Below are 13,584 nucleotides of genomic sequence, written 5' to 3'. Positions count from 1 at the left end.
TGACAGTGATGCTGCAGGACCATGTCACCATTTTAGGATTACCTATTTCTTTGTCCATCTTTTGTTTATGTCTCTTTGAAATCTGAGCTCATTGTCGAGTTCCTTAGATGTCCACACTGATGTTCATAGGTAACCCCATGCTCTTCCCCATAAGTCTCATGTGAGATTCATAGAGTTGAATGTTTTAGTTTTCTAAATTAATGAATCCCTTTGTCTCAGTATTATCATAAAACTGACAACCTATATTTGTATATAAGCTAACTAGAAAGTAAAATTGGCCTTGATGGTCATTTAACAAGTGAAATTGAGTGATAGAATTAATAGAGTAACAAGATAGACAGTAACGTGGTCTTTAAAATATACTGAATTGGAAATTTAGTACATCCCTGCATAGCTGGATGGTAGCTTTTGAAGATTTTATTTATTTATTTATTTATTTATTTATTTATTTATTTATTTATTTGACAGAGAGAGCGAGAGAGAGAGACAGCAAGAGAGAGAACACAAGCAGGGGGAGTGGGAGAGGGAGAGAAGCAGGCTTACCACTGAGCAGGGAGCCTGCTGTGGGGCTCGATCCCAGGACCCTGGGATCATGACCTGAGCCGAAGGCAGACGCTTAACGACTGAGCCACCCAGATGCCCCTGGATGGTAGCTTTTGGTTGTGATTTCTGAAAATGTGACTTACCCTGAAAACCATTTTTGGTTCAACAGTGTAAGCTATTCAAAACTGGGAGATTTTCCCCCAAATTTCACTTGCCTACTTTTTCACTTTAAGATGGCATATAATTCTAATAAGCTTTTATTCTCCAAAATTTTATTTATTTTTACTTTTATTTTATTTTTTAAGGATTTTATTTTTTTAAGTAATCACTACACCCAGCGTGGGGCTTGAATTCACAACCCCCAAGATCAAGAGTCACATGCTCTACCAACTGAGCCAGCCAGACGCCCCTGGAAATTTTCTTTTTAGATAGTAATCTGCTGCCCTCTTATCACTTGTCATTTTTTTAACTGGTATCCAGTCACCACAAAATCAGGTTAGGGATAGCACCTGGGTGAATTTTAAGTTCATTTACATGACTTTGGGTAGAGCTAAAATTTTCTGACAATAATGATTTATAAAAATAAGTAAAACTTGCAAAATTAAGCTTGACCTTATTGTTTTAATCTTTTGTAAATTAATAGTTCCCATCAGCTAATACTGTAGTTTAGTGAATCATGAGAGTCAACCTCATTTATTTTCCTCCTAAGTTAGCACTTAGTCCAGATGAGCATGTATTTATGTCTTTTCCTGAAATTTAATCTATACTCAAAGGGATTTTAAAATTGCTTTTCAGGAGAATATCGCATCACTGCTCAAGTTAAAAAAATGTTGCTAAAAAAATATGCTAAAATGTTCTGTCTCAATATAAAAGAGATTTTCTCCAATATTGAATAGGAGAAATGAGCTACATATACAAAAGAAAAATATGTTTGAGTATAATGAGAAATTTTTTAATTACAGATTTAAATGGATATAACATTTTTTTGTCTCACAGGTTATATTAAAAGAGAAAGTAAAAGAACTGAATTTACATGAGGTAAGTTGCCTATAAGTATTTTAATCTTCTCTTGAGCTATTAGCTAATAGAAGTAGTATGCTGTGGTATGCTTAACCTTCTTTATTTCCAGAAGTTAAAAAAAGTTAGGCTTATTTTGATCTGCCTAATAGAATATTTGAGGGTGAGGTCACATAAAAATCAATTATGAGATGACTTGAAGACAGAAGATTAATTGTGAGAAGATTTTTAATAGAGATGGTGGTGATGTAAGATTTCATAGCAGTAGGGATGCTGTGTGCTATCCCTGACGTGAGGGGATAGATAAAAATTAGTTTTTCTACTCAAGATGAACTTGCACTGATTTCATTCTTGAAAATGTTCCTAGTAATCCTCTCATATAAATGGCACAAAAGCGTGATTACTTCGTGGGGGTTTGGGGAGGTGAGGCAAGAAGATACAATAGAGAAGAATGTAAGGGGAGATATGATTCCTTGGCAGTTGTCTAGTGATGAAGTTGCATGGTTGGTTCCCAGGTGTTCCTTGTTACCATGCTTTGTAACATGAATACAAAAGTGTGTGTGATCTTGCTGTGCACCTTCAGACACATTGCCTGTAAGAATTCTTATTCATTTTACTCCTTGTGTCATCTCTGACTACAGTTGTTCAGAATTTTTAATTTTAGGGCCCTTTTCTTCCTTCTTCTCCAAGTGTTTGAATTGGTTTGTAAAACAAGGACTTGGAAAGCTGCACATCATAATATCTGTCTTATATAATTTAATTATGGAGCAGCTTCATTGCTAGTCTCTTCAAAGCGTTAATTTGTGAAAGTATTTGAATAATAATAAAATAATGATTTAGGGGTGCCTGGATGGCTCAGTCGGTTAAGTGTCTGCCTTCGGCTCAGGTCATGATCTCAAGGTCCTGAGATCAAGCCCCGTTATTGGGCTTCCTGCTCAGCAGGGAGCCTGCTTCTCCACTCCCTCTGCTTGCCACTCCCCTGCTTGTGCTCTATCAAATAAATAAATAAAATCTTGAAAAAAATGGAAAAGAATGATTTATATTATTGCCAAATGCTTTGAAAATGTCTACTGCTCCCTTGCTCTTTCTGCATATTTTTTTATCAAAGAGTTGCTATGTTACAGCATTTTAGACCTACCCTTGGATTAAACCCAAAGCATCAGTTACTGTTTGATTTTTATTTATTTATTTATTTACTGTTTGATTTTTAAATTTTCCCAAAATTAACATGAAGTTAATTAGAGGATGATCTCTTTTCTATTTGGGGTCTCTTTGAGGACCATAAATGTAAAGATTATATTCTGACACATGTTACCAATATTAAGCACCCAGATTCCTCAGGAGCAGAAATCTTCCTCATAGGTCTGACCCACTAGTTTAAAATGGATCTTTATCTTGAATGAGCATGTTGTGTTGCATCATTATATATCAGAGTTAGTATCCCATTTGCACCTACCCATTCCAGTTTCCCTGAGTCTGACCAGCTACTGATCCCCTCTCCCCGTTAGTTGAAACTGGTAGCTAGGATAACCTTACCTTGCTCCTCAGCTTTTTTCTAGAGGAAATCAGGTATTTTTTGCAATTCATTTGGTCCTTTCTAGTTGCATTTCTTGGTGATGAAACTATTTTGTCAGACTTTTGTGTGTATGTGTGCATTCCTGTAGCCTAATTATACAGTAGTAACATAGCTTGGTCCTGTGTAAGCATGTGGAATTTCAATATGGATACTGTCATTAGTGAATAATTACAATAGTGAAAAATCAAAGACAAGCAAAATGTCCATCAGTGGTGAGTGAATAAATACAACATGAAATACTGGAAGATTATCCACCAAGAGAGGGAGGGAAGGAAGGAAACCTGATACAGTACAATGAGGTACTATAATGTAGGCAAAATTAAGGACTGAGCTCTATCAAGGTATCAATTGGGGTAGATCTCTAGTGGGATCCAAAAACAAGCAAGTCACAAAGTGATATAAATGTTTATATGACACATGTAAACTAAACTAAACACCATATTGTTCATGGATTTATATGCATGCTACAAGGTGTTTTACTGCGTTTGAGAAGGACACATAGTTGTTACATGGAGGAAGAGAAGAGAAAAAAGATTAGGGGAAGTTGTTCAAAGAGATGTTAGTTTTATATGTAATGGCTTCTTAAAGAAGGAAAGTAAGTTAATATATTACTTTTAAAATAATTTTAGAGTTGGAGCACGTAGGTGGCTCAGTTGGTTGGGTGTCCAACTTGATTTCGGCTCAGGTCATAATATTAGGCTTGTGAGATCAATCCCCGCGTCAGGCTCCGCACTGGGTGTGAAGCATCCTTGGGATTCTCTCTTTCCCTCTCCCTCTGTCCCTCCCCCCTCCCTCTCTAAAATAATAGTAGTAATAATTTTAGAATTATTGGATACATAAAACGTGTCAGGCACTATACTAAACTACAGAGACACAAAGAAGCATAAAATACTAATTTCTGCACTTAAGCAGTTAACAGTCTGGTAGACGGGACTATAAATGAGAAAGTCACACTGGAGTGTGCAGAGGGGTGCTGTGTGTTATCTGGGGTATATGCTGAGAAATTCTTGGGGGTTCTGGTATTGCATAATCACACAGCTGCTTCTTGGCTTTTGCTCCCCTAAGAGAGCCTTCCTGGGACCTTGCAGACTCAGATGCCCAGACACCACCACCCCCACCCCAGCTCTTTAGACAGTTGGCTCTATAGCTGTGACTATATCATTTTTGCTTAATTTTTTCTACCAGTACAGGAGTCAGACAACACTTACACTAAGTGAAGCTAAGGAGATACTATATACATAATCAAAACACAAGAATATATTGTCCTTCTATGAAGAAAAATGTCCTCTCAAGACCCATAGTTTTCCCCATTTTTGTTTATTTCTCCATCTTTTCATAGAGGCGCAGATATAGAGAAGGAGATCTCTAAGAGAAACAACAGAACAATCATACAAGTGGGTTCATAAATGGCATCTAATGAAGTCTTGGTGTCAAAAGCAGAAGAGTGCTGTGGAAGCTGTGACACAGCGGGCCATGCAGGTCCTGTTAAAGGAGTTGCCAGCACTCAGCTCTAGCCGATTGTTGCCATGGGGCAATACAGGCCAGTTGTTGCCAGATCTGGGTTTCTTCAAGAGAAGCCCGAGAGTCTTGGCATTAGTTTATGATCTACTCCCTGTTTGCATTTAGTCTTTGATTTGTTCACCATAGTGTCCCCAGCTCTAGTTTTGGTGAGTGGTAGCTTTCTCCATTAAATTTCCTTCGTCAGAAATCAAATGGCCATATTTTGTGACTCTATTTCTGGATTCTCTATTCTGTTCCATTGATTTATACACTCATCCCTTCACCAATACCACAGTCTAAATGTAGCTTTACTAATAAAACTTACTGTAGCTTTGTAAGTCTTAAAATCAGGCAGTATGATCCTCCAACTTTATTCTTTTCCAAAACTGTTTTAGCTAGTCTAGTTCCTGCTCTTCCATATAATTTGTAGCATTAGGGGCGCCTGGGTGGCACAGCGGTTAAAGCGTCCGCCTTCGGCTCAGGGCGTGATCGAGCCCCACATCGGGCTCCTCTGCTGTGAGCCTGCTTCTTCCTTTCCCACTCCCCCTGCTTGTGTTCCCTCTCTCGCTGGCTGTCTCTATCTCTGTCGAATAAATAAATAAAATCTTTAAAAAAAAAAATTGTAGCATCAGCTAGTCTATATCAACAAGAAAGAGGAAATCCTGCTGGGATTTTGATTAGTATTGCATTAAATCTATAAATCAGGGGAAAATTGGCATCTTTACCATGTTGAGTCTTCTAATCTATAAACACATTGTGTCTTTCCATTTATTTATTTACTCATTTGTATAAGGCTCTGTTGTTAGCTGAATACACATTTAGGATTTTTAGGATTATATCTTCTTGGTGAATTGACCCTTTTATTGAAAATTTAATATCGCTCTTCATCTCTGACAGTTTTCTTTGTTTTGAAATCTTTGCCCGATAGTAATGTAGCACCTCCAGCTGGGGCGCCAGCGGCTCAGTCGGTGCAGGAGCCGACTCTTGCTTTCAGCTCAGGCCGTGATCTCATGGGTGGTGAGATCAAGCCCCACGTCAGGCCCCCCTTTCAGTGGGAAGTCTGCTTGAAGATTCTCTCCCTCTGCTCCTCCCCCATTCATGCTCACAAGCTCTTTCTCTCTCTCTCTCTCTCAAACAAAAAGAATTAACTCCTTTTTAAAAAAAAAAGTAAATAGCACCTCTAGCTTTCTTTTGATTAATTTTGCATGGCATGTCTTTTTCCATCTTTTTATTTTCAGTCTACCTATATAATTATATTTGAAGTGAGTTTTCTTATAGATAGCATAAGGTTGGGTTATGGTGGGTTCTTTTCCTTTAACCCACTCTGCCAGTCTTTAATTGGTGTGTTTAGACCACTTACGTTTGAGGCAATTATTGATGTTTGGAATTAGATCTACCATTGTATTATTTGTCTTCTGCTTTTCCCTCTCTTTGTCATTCTCTTTCCCTATTCCTGCCTTCTTTGGGTTATTTGAACATTTTTAGTAATCCATTTTTATTTTTTAAAGATTTGTTCACTTATTCATTTAAGAGAGCACAAGAGAGCATGAGTGGGAGTAGGGGGTGGGCAGAGGGAGAGGGAGAAGCAGGCTCCCCACTGAGCAGAAACTCGATCCCAGGACCCTGGGATCATGACCTGAGCCAAAGGCGGACGCTCAACTGACGGAGCCACCCAGGCGCCCCTCAATTACTTGTTTAGAGCAACATTATTCCCAATAGCCAAAAGGTAGAAACAATCCAAGTACCATCAACATATGAATGGGTAAACAAATATGGTATATCCGTAATACTGTTTAGCCATAAAAATGAATAAACATGGATGAACGTTGAAGGCATCGTGCTAAGTAAAAGAAGGCAGACAAAAAGACCACATATTGTAAGACACCATTTCATGATTTCATTTCACTCTGGAAATGACCAGAATAGACAAATCCATCAAGACAGAAAATTGATTAGTGGTTGCCAGGGACTGGGAAGAAGGGAGAATGGGGAGTGACTGCTTGTGGGTGTGGGCTTTGGGGTTAGGGAATGAAATGTCCTGGAATTAGATAGTGGTGATGGTTGCACAATCCTGTGAATATACTAAAAACTGAATTGTATACTTTAAAGGGGTGAATATTATGTGAATTACATCTCCATTTTTAAAAAGGTACGGGAGGTTATACTGGAGAAGCAATCTTGTTGAAATACTGGAAGTAAAACTGATTTGCAAAATAACATCTGTAAAGTTGTAAAATTAGCTTGACCCTTCATGGAACTTCCGAGAAGTCAGATCTGAGGCTTTTCTCTTTGTGACTGCCCTTGGCTTCTGGTCACCTTTGGCACTTAATATGTCAGAATTTATCTTTTTTTTGTTTTCAGGTGGCTATGGTTTTAGAATTTGATTAAGAACATAATAGCATATTATAACCATTAATCATAACTCCATTTTGAAAAGGCTACAAATCTAACCTTAGATCCTAGAAAAATAAGCAAATTAAAATGAGTGGCTTGACCAACTTCTTGCCCTTTGGTAGGATCGGCACTGAATCTCCAGAAACAGAGCCGGCAGTCCTGACCCTCTTTCCTTCCCTGTGCTGGGAGGGAAGCTTGGTGGTTGAGGCCAGAGGGGCCTATTCATATAGTCTGCGAGGTGGGAACATCATCCCCCTTTACAGATGGGAAGCTAAGGCCCAAAAAGACCACCCTCATGGCTGGAACTGCTGGTTCCTCATCTGTACCCACAGCTTGTTCTCAGCCTTCCTCCAGAAGTCAAAAATGGGCTTAAAAATAGTGCTCCCATCATGAAATTTAAATGTAAATAAAAACAACTAGCATTGGTAGACTGCCTTACCGCCTCCTCAGCCCTGCCCCTAGTCTGAACTGATGACGGTGGGGCAGGTAGTGTCCCCGCTTTACAGACGAAGAAACAGAGCTAGAGAGGCATCATATGGCAGAGGTCCCACAGCTAGTGGGTGTCTGAGCCAAGGCTAACTGTCCTGCCTTCTCCCCTGCTGTCTCCACAGTAATGCTGAGCCTAAGACAGTTACCCCTTTTCCTCCTCCTGTGAAGATCCTATCTGCTGTATACACGAGCCCCTGGAGAGCTCCCCAGAGAAGGGTGTAGGAAAACCAACATTCACAGCACTGGCCATGGGGCACCAAGAGCCACGTGTCCTGTCACATAACCTAAGACTGGGTTACATATTACAGGTTAAGATACAGGCAACAGGAAAGTCATGTCGACAGGATGGACAAGAAATGGTGATGGCTGAACCAGGATCCCTGGAGACGGACAGGGAAGCAAGCAGGGGGGAGTTCAACCTTTGGGCAGCAGACAAGTAGTGCAGCAGCCATCAGTGCAACGGACCTGGGTCCCCAGCCAGGCCCGGCTACTCACCAAGGTGGTTATGGCTCTGAGCCTCTGTTTTCTCATCTGTAAAGTGGGCATATGCAATGATACTTGATGTCCCTGGGCACTAGTATGTGGTCGGAAGCCAGCATCTGGCTGTGACAGAGAAGGCCTCTTTCCAGGCAGTGGAGCTAGCCACCTGTCAGAGAGTGATGCTAGCCCCATCTGTATATTTTCATAAGTTTAACTTCAGTGACTCTTCAGTAACTCTGTATATGATAGAAACACTGGTAGGACAGTGCCAAAGCAAGGGGCCCCGGAAACTATAAAAAGCATGTTACCACAGGCTGTGCCATGGTTCAGTTTCTACGTTATGAGAAAACCAAAGGAGAGCCCCCCTTAGGGGCTGTGCTGCCAAGCAGGCGTTCCCTGGGAAAATGAGCCCCTCACCCACCACAGGGAAATCGCAGTATACCCAGCCTGTCTACGGAGAGTAACCTCACTGAGACCCTCCTGATGCTCCGAAGTAAAGGAAGCTGCCTTTCGCTGTCTCTTCCTGTCTGTCCTCCTTCTTGAAGACGTGTGACAGGAAAAGCAGGAGACTCTTCTTCAGAAGACCTGGTCCATTCCAGTCTGTTTCTTTCACTTAAGGAGTCATGGGACCTTGTAAGTCCCTTCAAATGGCTGGCTTCAGGGGTCTGCACTTTACTTTGGGGCCTGCGAGAGTGCTTAGCAGACACTTTGCCTCATCTGTGAATTTGTCTTTCAGCTCTGCGCAGTTTGTCTAGAAGATTTCAAGCCTCGAGATGAGTTGGGCATTTGTCCATGTAAGCATGCCTTCCACAGAAAGTGAGTATTATTGGTATGGAATTATTTAAAGGGACCTGAGTTTGAGGCATATCGGCCAACTTATGGGCTTGGGGCAGTGCCAGACAAGCTTGACAGCTTTGATTGGTCTGTAAAGCAGAAAGTGGAATGTACCCTACAGGGTGAGGTGTGTGTCTGTGTCTATGTGTGTGAACGTGACATTGGGAGGGATCAGGACCAGGTGGAACGTGACCACCAGGCAGGACTTTGGGCAGAGAGCCAGAGAGGCCCACACCTCCTTAGAGCCCGGGCTATAAACAGCTACTTAACTGAAACTTTCCAACAAGGGCTTCTATTCCTAAAAACTTACTTTAATCAAAACCATCATTATTTTAAATCAAAATAAAGTTTGAATGTAAATGGTAGAGTCCATCTCCCATGCAGACATATTAATATTCCCCCTTCTTTCACAATTTTGTTTTTTATTTCTATTAAAAACTTTTATTTCTACTCCCCACGACCATCCTCTGTACTTCATTAACAAGTCATGGATAATTCAAGAATATAGCATGCTGACTGTGGTTTCTTAGTATCACCTTTTGGAAGACTAACGGCTGTGGTCCGCCTGCTGGTGGAGCTGCTTGGGACCTGAGTGTTCACACTGGCCCCTGGCTACGAGGGACAGAGGTGTTCAACCCATGAGGCATGTGGGCAGCAGGGGCCACGAGCATGGGACTGACCTCTTCCTGCTGTGTTGTCTCGCTTTGCAGGTGCCTTATTAAGTGGCTGGAGGTTCGGAAGGTGTGTCCACTGTGCAACATGCCAGTTCTGCAGCTGGCCCAGCTGCACAGTAAGCAGGACCGTGGACCCCCACAGGGACCCCTGCCCGGGGCAGAGAACATTGTATAGCTCCCCCAAGAATCAAACTGCTGCGGGATCCGATGCCCATGTGGAGCCAGGAGGAACACAAGCGGTCTCTGTGTCGGCTGCTCTACCTGGGGCACCAGCTGCCACTTCTTTGCCTCATGAAGATCTCGGGCCAGCACGGCTGGAAACGCAGACTTCTGGGTCTTGTGACAACCAAAGCACGCTGACACTACCCCATGCCAAGAGGAGTGGATGATGGATGAGCCTTCCGGTTATGTTCAAGAAATTTCATGAGGGTCTCTTGCTGACGCCATTACTCTGTCTCCCAGATACTTATCTCCATGTCAAGGTGAATCTTTATCAAGCAGAAGGGAAGATACACAGAACTGTTAGAGAAGGGAACTGAGGGCAGGTCTTTAAAGCCACTCCCCCACCCCCTGTGGACAGACGAGCTTCTATGCAGACCGTGCATGCCTTTGCAGCAGCAAACCCTCCCGGCAGCCCCTGAGCCAAGTAAAACCAGCGGTTACCTCAGCTGAAGCACGACTGGTTGCCAGTGATTGGTGAGGCAGTGCCAACAAGGCTTTTCACATTATGTTCCTTTGATAAGGTCATCTTGGAACCCAAGGGCTTTGGTTACCACAGAGCAGCGGTGCCCCTCGCCACCCCTTCTCCCTCAAGTTCACGACACTTGCTATCAAATCATCTAAAAACATTAGATGTGCTTGGGAAGGCCTGGTCAGAAGCCATTTCCTCTCATTTACCCCCTGACTTCCTAGTGAGCCCATGCTGTCCCTGTGTGACCCAGGGGGTCTCAGGGTGCTGCCCACGCAGTGTGGTTCCAGCACAGCTGCTAGTCTCAGCCCACTGCCTTGGTAAGGGGAACTCCTTCCTGAGAATGGCCAGTCCTCCCGGCCCTGCTGAGATGAGAGGATGCTGACCCCCTTGCCTCCCCCCTCCTTCCCTCTGTTCTCTTCCCTCTTACCCTGTTTCTACTTAAGAGAAAATGCCTGTCATTGACCTTTTAACAATTTAAAGCATCCCAAATAAGATCCTTATGTAATTCTGAAGCCGGGGATCCACTTGAGATTGTAAATAGTGTCAGGAAGCTCCCGCAGGCTGTTCACCCGCCGGTGTGTGCCGCACTATTCAGACTTGAGATGAGTAATTCAAAGTGTCTTTATAGGAGAGAAATGCATGCTGCTCTTCAGTTTTCTGCCCAACTTTTCTAGAAATGACTCCCATCTATTCAGATTCATGAATACTGTACAAATTAGCTATCTGAAGTGGCTTTGGGTCAGATAGAAAGTTCTTTTCCACAGCCCTCCTTTCCACCTCCTTCTGTCATAGGGTGGACTTCTCATCAACAGCTTTGCCTCTGCTCCATTCCGCAGGTGTGAATGGGACAGTTTCTCATTGGAAATGTGGTCTGCGTGGTATGGAGAGCCGATGGAGGAAGCTTTGCTACTCTGTTCACGGCATGTCTCCAGGGATTTTTTCTGGAATCCAGCCTCTACCGTCTTAGAATGGGAGAGGGAACCTGTCCTTGGCTCAGGTGGCTGGGGCCAGAGGAGGAGGAAAATTCCCACTAGCCTAGGAAAGTGCTGGGCAGAATCCAGCTTGGAAAATTACAAATCCAGTTGGTCAGAATTGGCTGTTTCCTCTGTGTGACCTATTCATGGCACGCCAACTGGCTGCTGCTGAAACAGGGCAAGGAAGTGTGGGATATTTTTATATGAAAGCCTTAGCCTGTTGGGCATTCTTGAAAAGAACTTTTCGTGCGTTCCTACTTTCATGGTTTCTGCGTTCTGTGTTGGTAGCACAACGGAGTTGAATACTGCAAGCACCCAGTTTACAGTGAAAGGTTTCCAGTGACCAATGTCAGAAGTAAGCCTGCTTCTGGACTAGCCTCATTAGTGGCCAGCACCCACCATTTCCCATGGAATGGCTTTGGGACAGATCTCACCTTGTCGTTACGGGGTTCAAACAGGAAAGAAAATTTTTCCCCTCAGAGGAAGATTTCTCATGCTCTAAACTGCAAATGATTTCAGTTCACAGCTTCCGCAGGATTGTAACTGGTCTGTTGCAGCCTTTTTCTGTCCCTGTGCGTCAGTATGAGGAGACCGCCCACGAGTCCGTGTGTGTAGGGAGGTAGAGGAGTTCATTTCCTGTATCGCAGGAAGCGCGAGCTGACCTGGTTGGCGCGTCACTCCGGCCGGTAGAGGATAGCTCAGGAATGCCGCGCGCTCCGCCGGGCACCAGCCCCCACGAGGTACCACCTCCGTGACCTCGGCACCTTGTGAATGCAGAGGGCTTTTTCAATGCAGTTCTTCCGCCAGGATGGGGCTGGGCGTGGAGTGGCGAATATTCCCTCTGCTCGCTCTCATCTCCTTTCTTGGCTCTGTTGTCTCACTGCAGCACGGCCAGCACCACGCACAGCAGCGGCCGCGACTCTTGGCAACACGGCCTGAATGCACTTGCTCCCCACATCTGGGTCCCCCTCCAGGGCTCTCTGCCGCACTGCCAAAACCGCAAGGCCAGGCCTTCACTTACGTCTTCCTTTAATTCTGATTAAAACACAGTCTTCTGTGGACAAGGTTAAATCTCCATCTCGACATTTTTTTAAAGAACGAGTTAAGGACACCCTAATATTCTTGGCACAGGCTTACACTTTAGAGTGAGGCTACTCTAGCCACATCTGTCTTTCGTTGGTGAGTTGTTGGTGACCTTTTGTTAAATCTAGACACGTGGGGTCTTTGGTCTGTCTGCTCTTGGGCCACTGGCTGGTGACACGGAGGTTTTTTACTTTCTCTTAATGTGTCTTAAGCAGCTCAAAGATTGGATGTTACTTGTATGCTGTGGGTTAAAAGAAAATAACCGGGAACTCCATGGGCGGCTGCATCATTCTCTAGTTACTGCTAGGGGAGCAGCTGAATCCAGCTGGCTTTAGCAACAGGGAACAAAACCAGCCTGACTTGTTTCCTAAAGAGTAGGCATAAGGTATTGTCCTCTGTCACTTCTTTGCCACAGTGTGATTTGGTTGGGCCTGTCCCTAGCAGATAAGGTCCTCGTAGTCTGCACCCACCAAGGCAGGGAGCAGGACAAGACAGAAATGGCCAGGTGGGAGCAGATGGCCCACGGGAGGTCTGGGGTGAGGAATACAGGGAACATACCATCATTGCCAGATAGCTTGTTCTTGATAGGTCTTGACAAATGAAGATCCTTTTCCCCAGTGCCACGTCCCTTGGGCCCATCAGAATGATTTGCCCCTTTCCACAGCCCCACTTCAAAGCCTGTCACCTCCATGACCCGGTCCTGCTCTGCTAAGCTATTCTGAACAACTCTAATTCTCTGAAAGGCTGAGAATTACAAAATTAACAAGGGAAGCATCCCTAGAGCTCTGGACAGAAAAAGTGCTCAGTGATTCAAAATCACCCCTTGCCATTCACCAGCCGTGTGTCCTTATGCAAGTTAGCCTCTCAAAGCGGGTTTTCTTATCCACCACCTAGGAATTGTAGTAACATCTTTGCTGGTTCTTGTGAGGACCAGCCACGTCCAAAGCCTGGTGGGCAGTAGGCCTGGGGCCGTGGCAGCTTCTGATTATAGGCATCATCCTGATGCAGGTCACGTGGGGCTCCTCTGTAGTCCAGGTAGCAACAGAACCTCAGCAGGAACTTTCTGAGGGACAGGGCTCCCCTGGGGTCTGGGTCCGCCCGGGTCCCTTCCTTTGCCTCTCCTGATCTTCCCCAGTCACCTCCGTGTACCTTTCCCGCAGTGCTCCCCGAGCGCCATCGCGTAAGCTTCTGAGTAGGTAACCCCCTCACATAGCTCACAAATCATTGTCTTCCTTGCATCGTTGACCTGGCAAGCCCAACTTTATTAGCCCTTGAATGCCCACTTTTAGTTTGTTCCATGTAGATCCTTCCAGTGACCATTTACACATA

The 13,584-nt window shown here is 43.9% G+C and overlaps 2 protein-coding genes across 2 annotated transcripts in view; one reads left to right on the top strand and one right to left on the bottom strand.

Moving 5' to 3' along the window:
• Nucleotides 1-10,180, top strand: part of RNF24 (ring finger protein 24) — a 69,322-nt gene extending 59,142 nt beyond the window's left edge. Inside the window, exons 4-6 of the mRNA XM_045808519.2 lie at nucleotides 1,540-1,581; nucleotides 8,736-8,815; nucleotides 9,544-10,180. Coding sequence (XP_045664475.1) covers nucleotides 1,540-1,581; nucleotides 8,736-8,815; nucleotides 9,544-9,682 — 261 coding nt within the window. The 3' untranslated portion in view covers nucleotides 9,683-10,180. The remainder of the gene's footprint in view (nucleotides 1-1,539; nucleotides 1,582-8,735; nucleotides 8,816-9,543) is intronic.
• Nucleotides 9,855-13,584, bottom strand: part of PANK2 (pantothenate kinase 2) — a 35,582-nt gene continuing 31,852 nt past the window's right edge. The window contains exon 8 of the transcript XR_015720937.1: nucleotides 9,855-9,995. The gene's annotated coding sequence lies outside the window, so the exon portion shown is untranslated. The remainder of the gene's footprint in view (nucleotides 9,996-13,584) is intronic.

This window comes from Ursus americanus, chromosome 22 (genome assembly GCF_024610735.1).
Source record: "Ursus americanus isolate L20-20 chromosome 22, mUrsAme1.1.p, whole genome shotgun sequence".
Taxonomy (NCBI): domain Eukaryota; kingdom Metazoa; phylum Chordata; class Mammalia; order Carnivora; family Ursidae; genus Ursus; species Ursus americanus.
The sequence above is the reverse complement of the archived record's forward strand: the minus strand, read 5'-3'. Positions and strand labels throughout refer to the sequence as shown.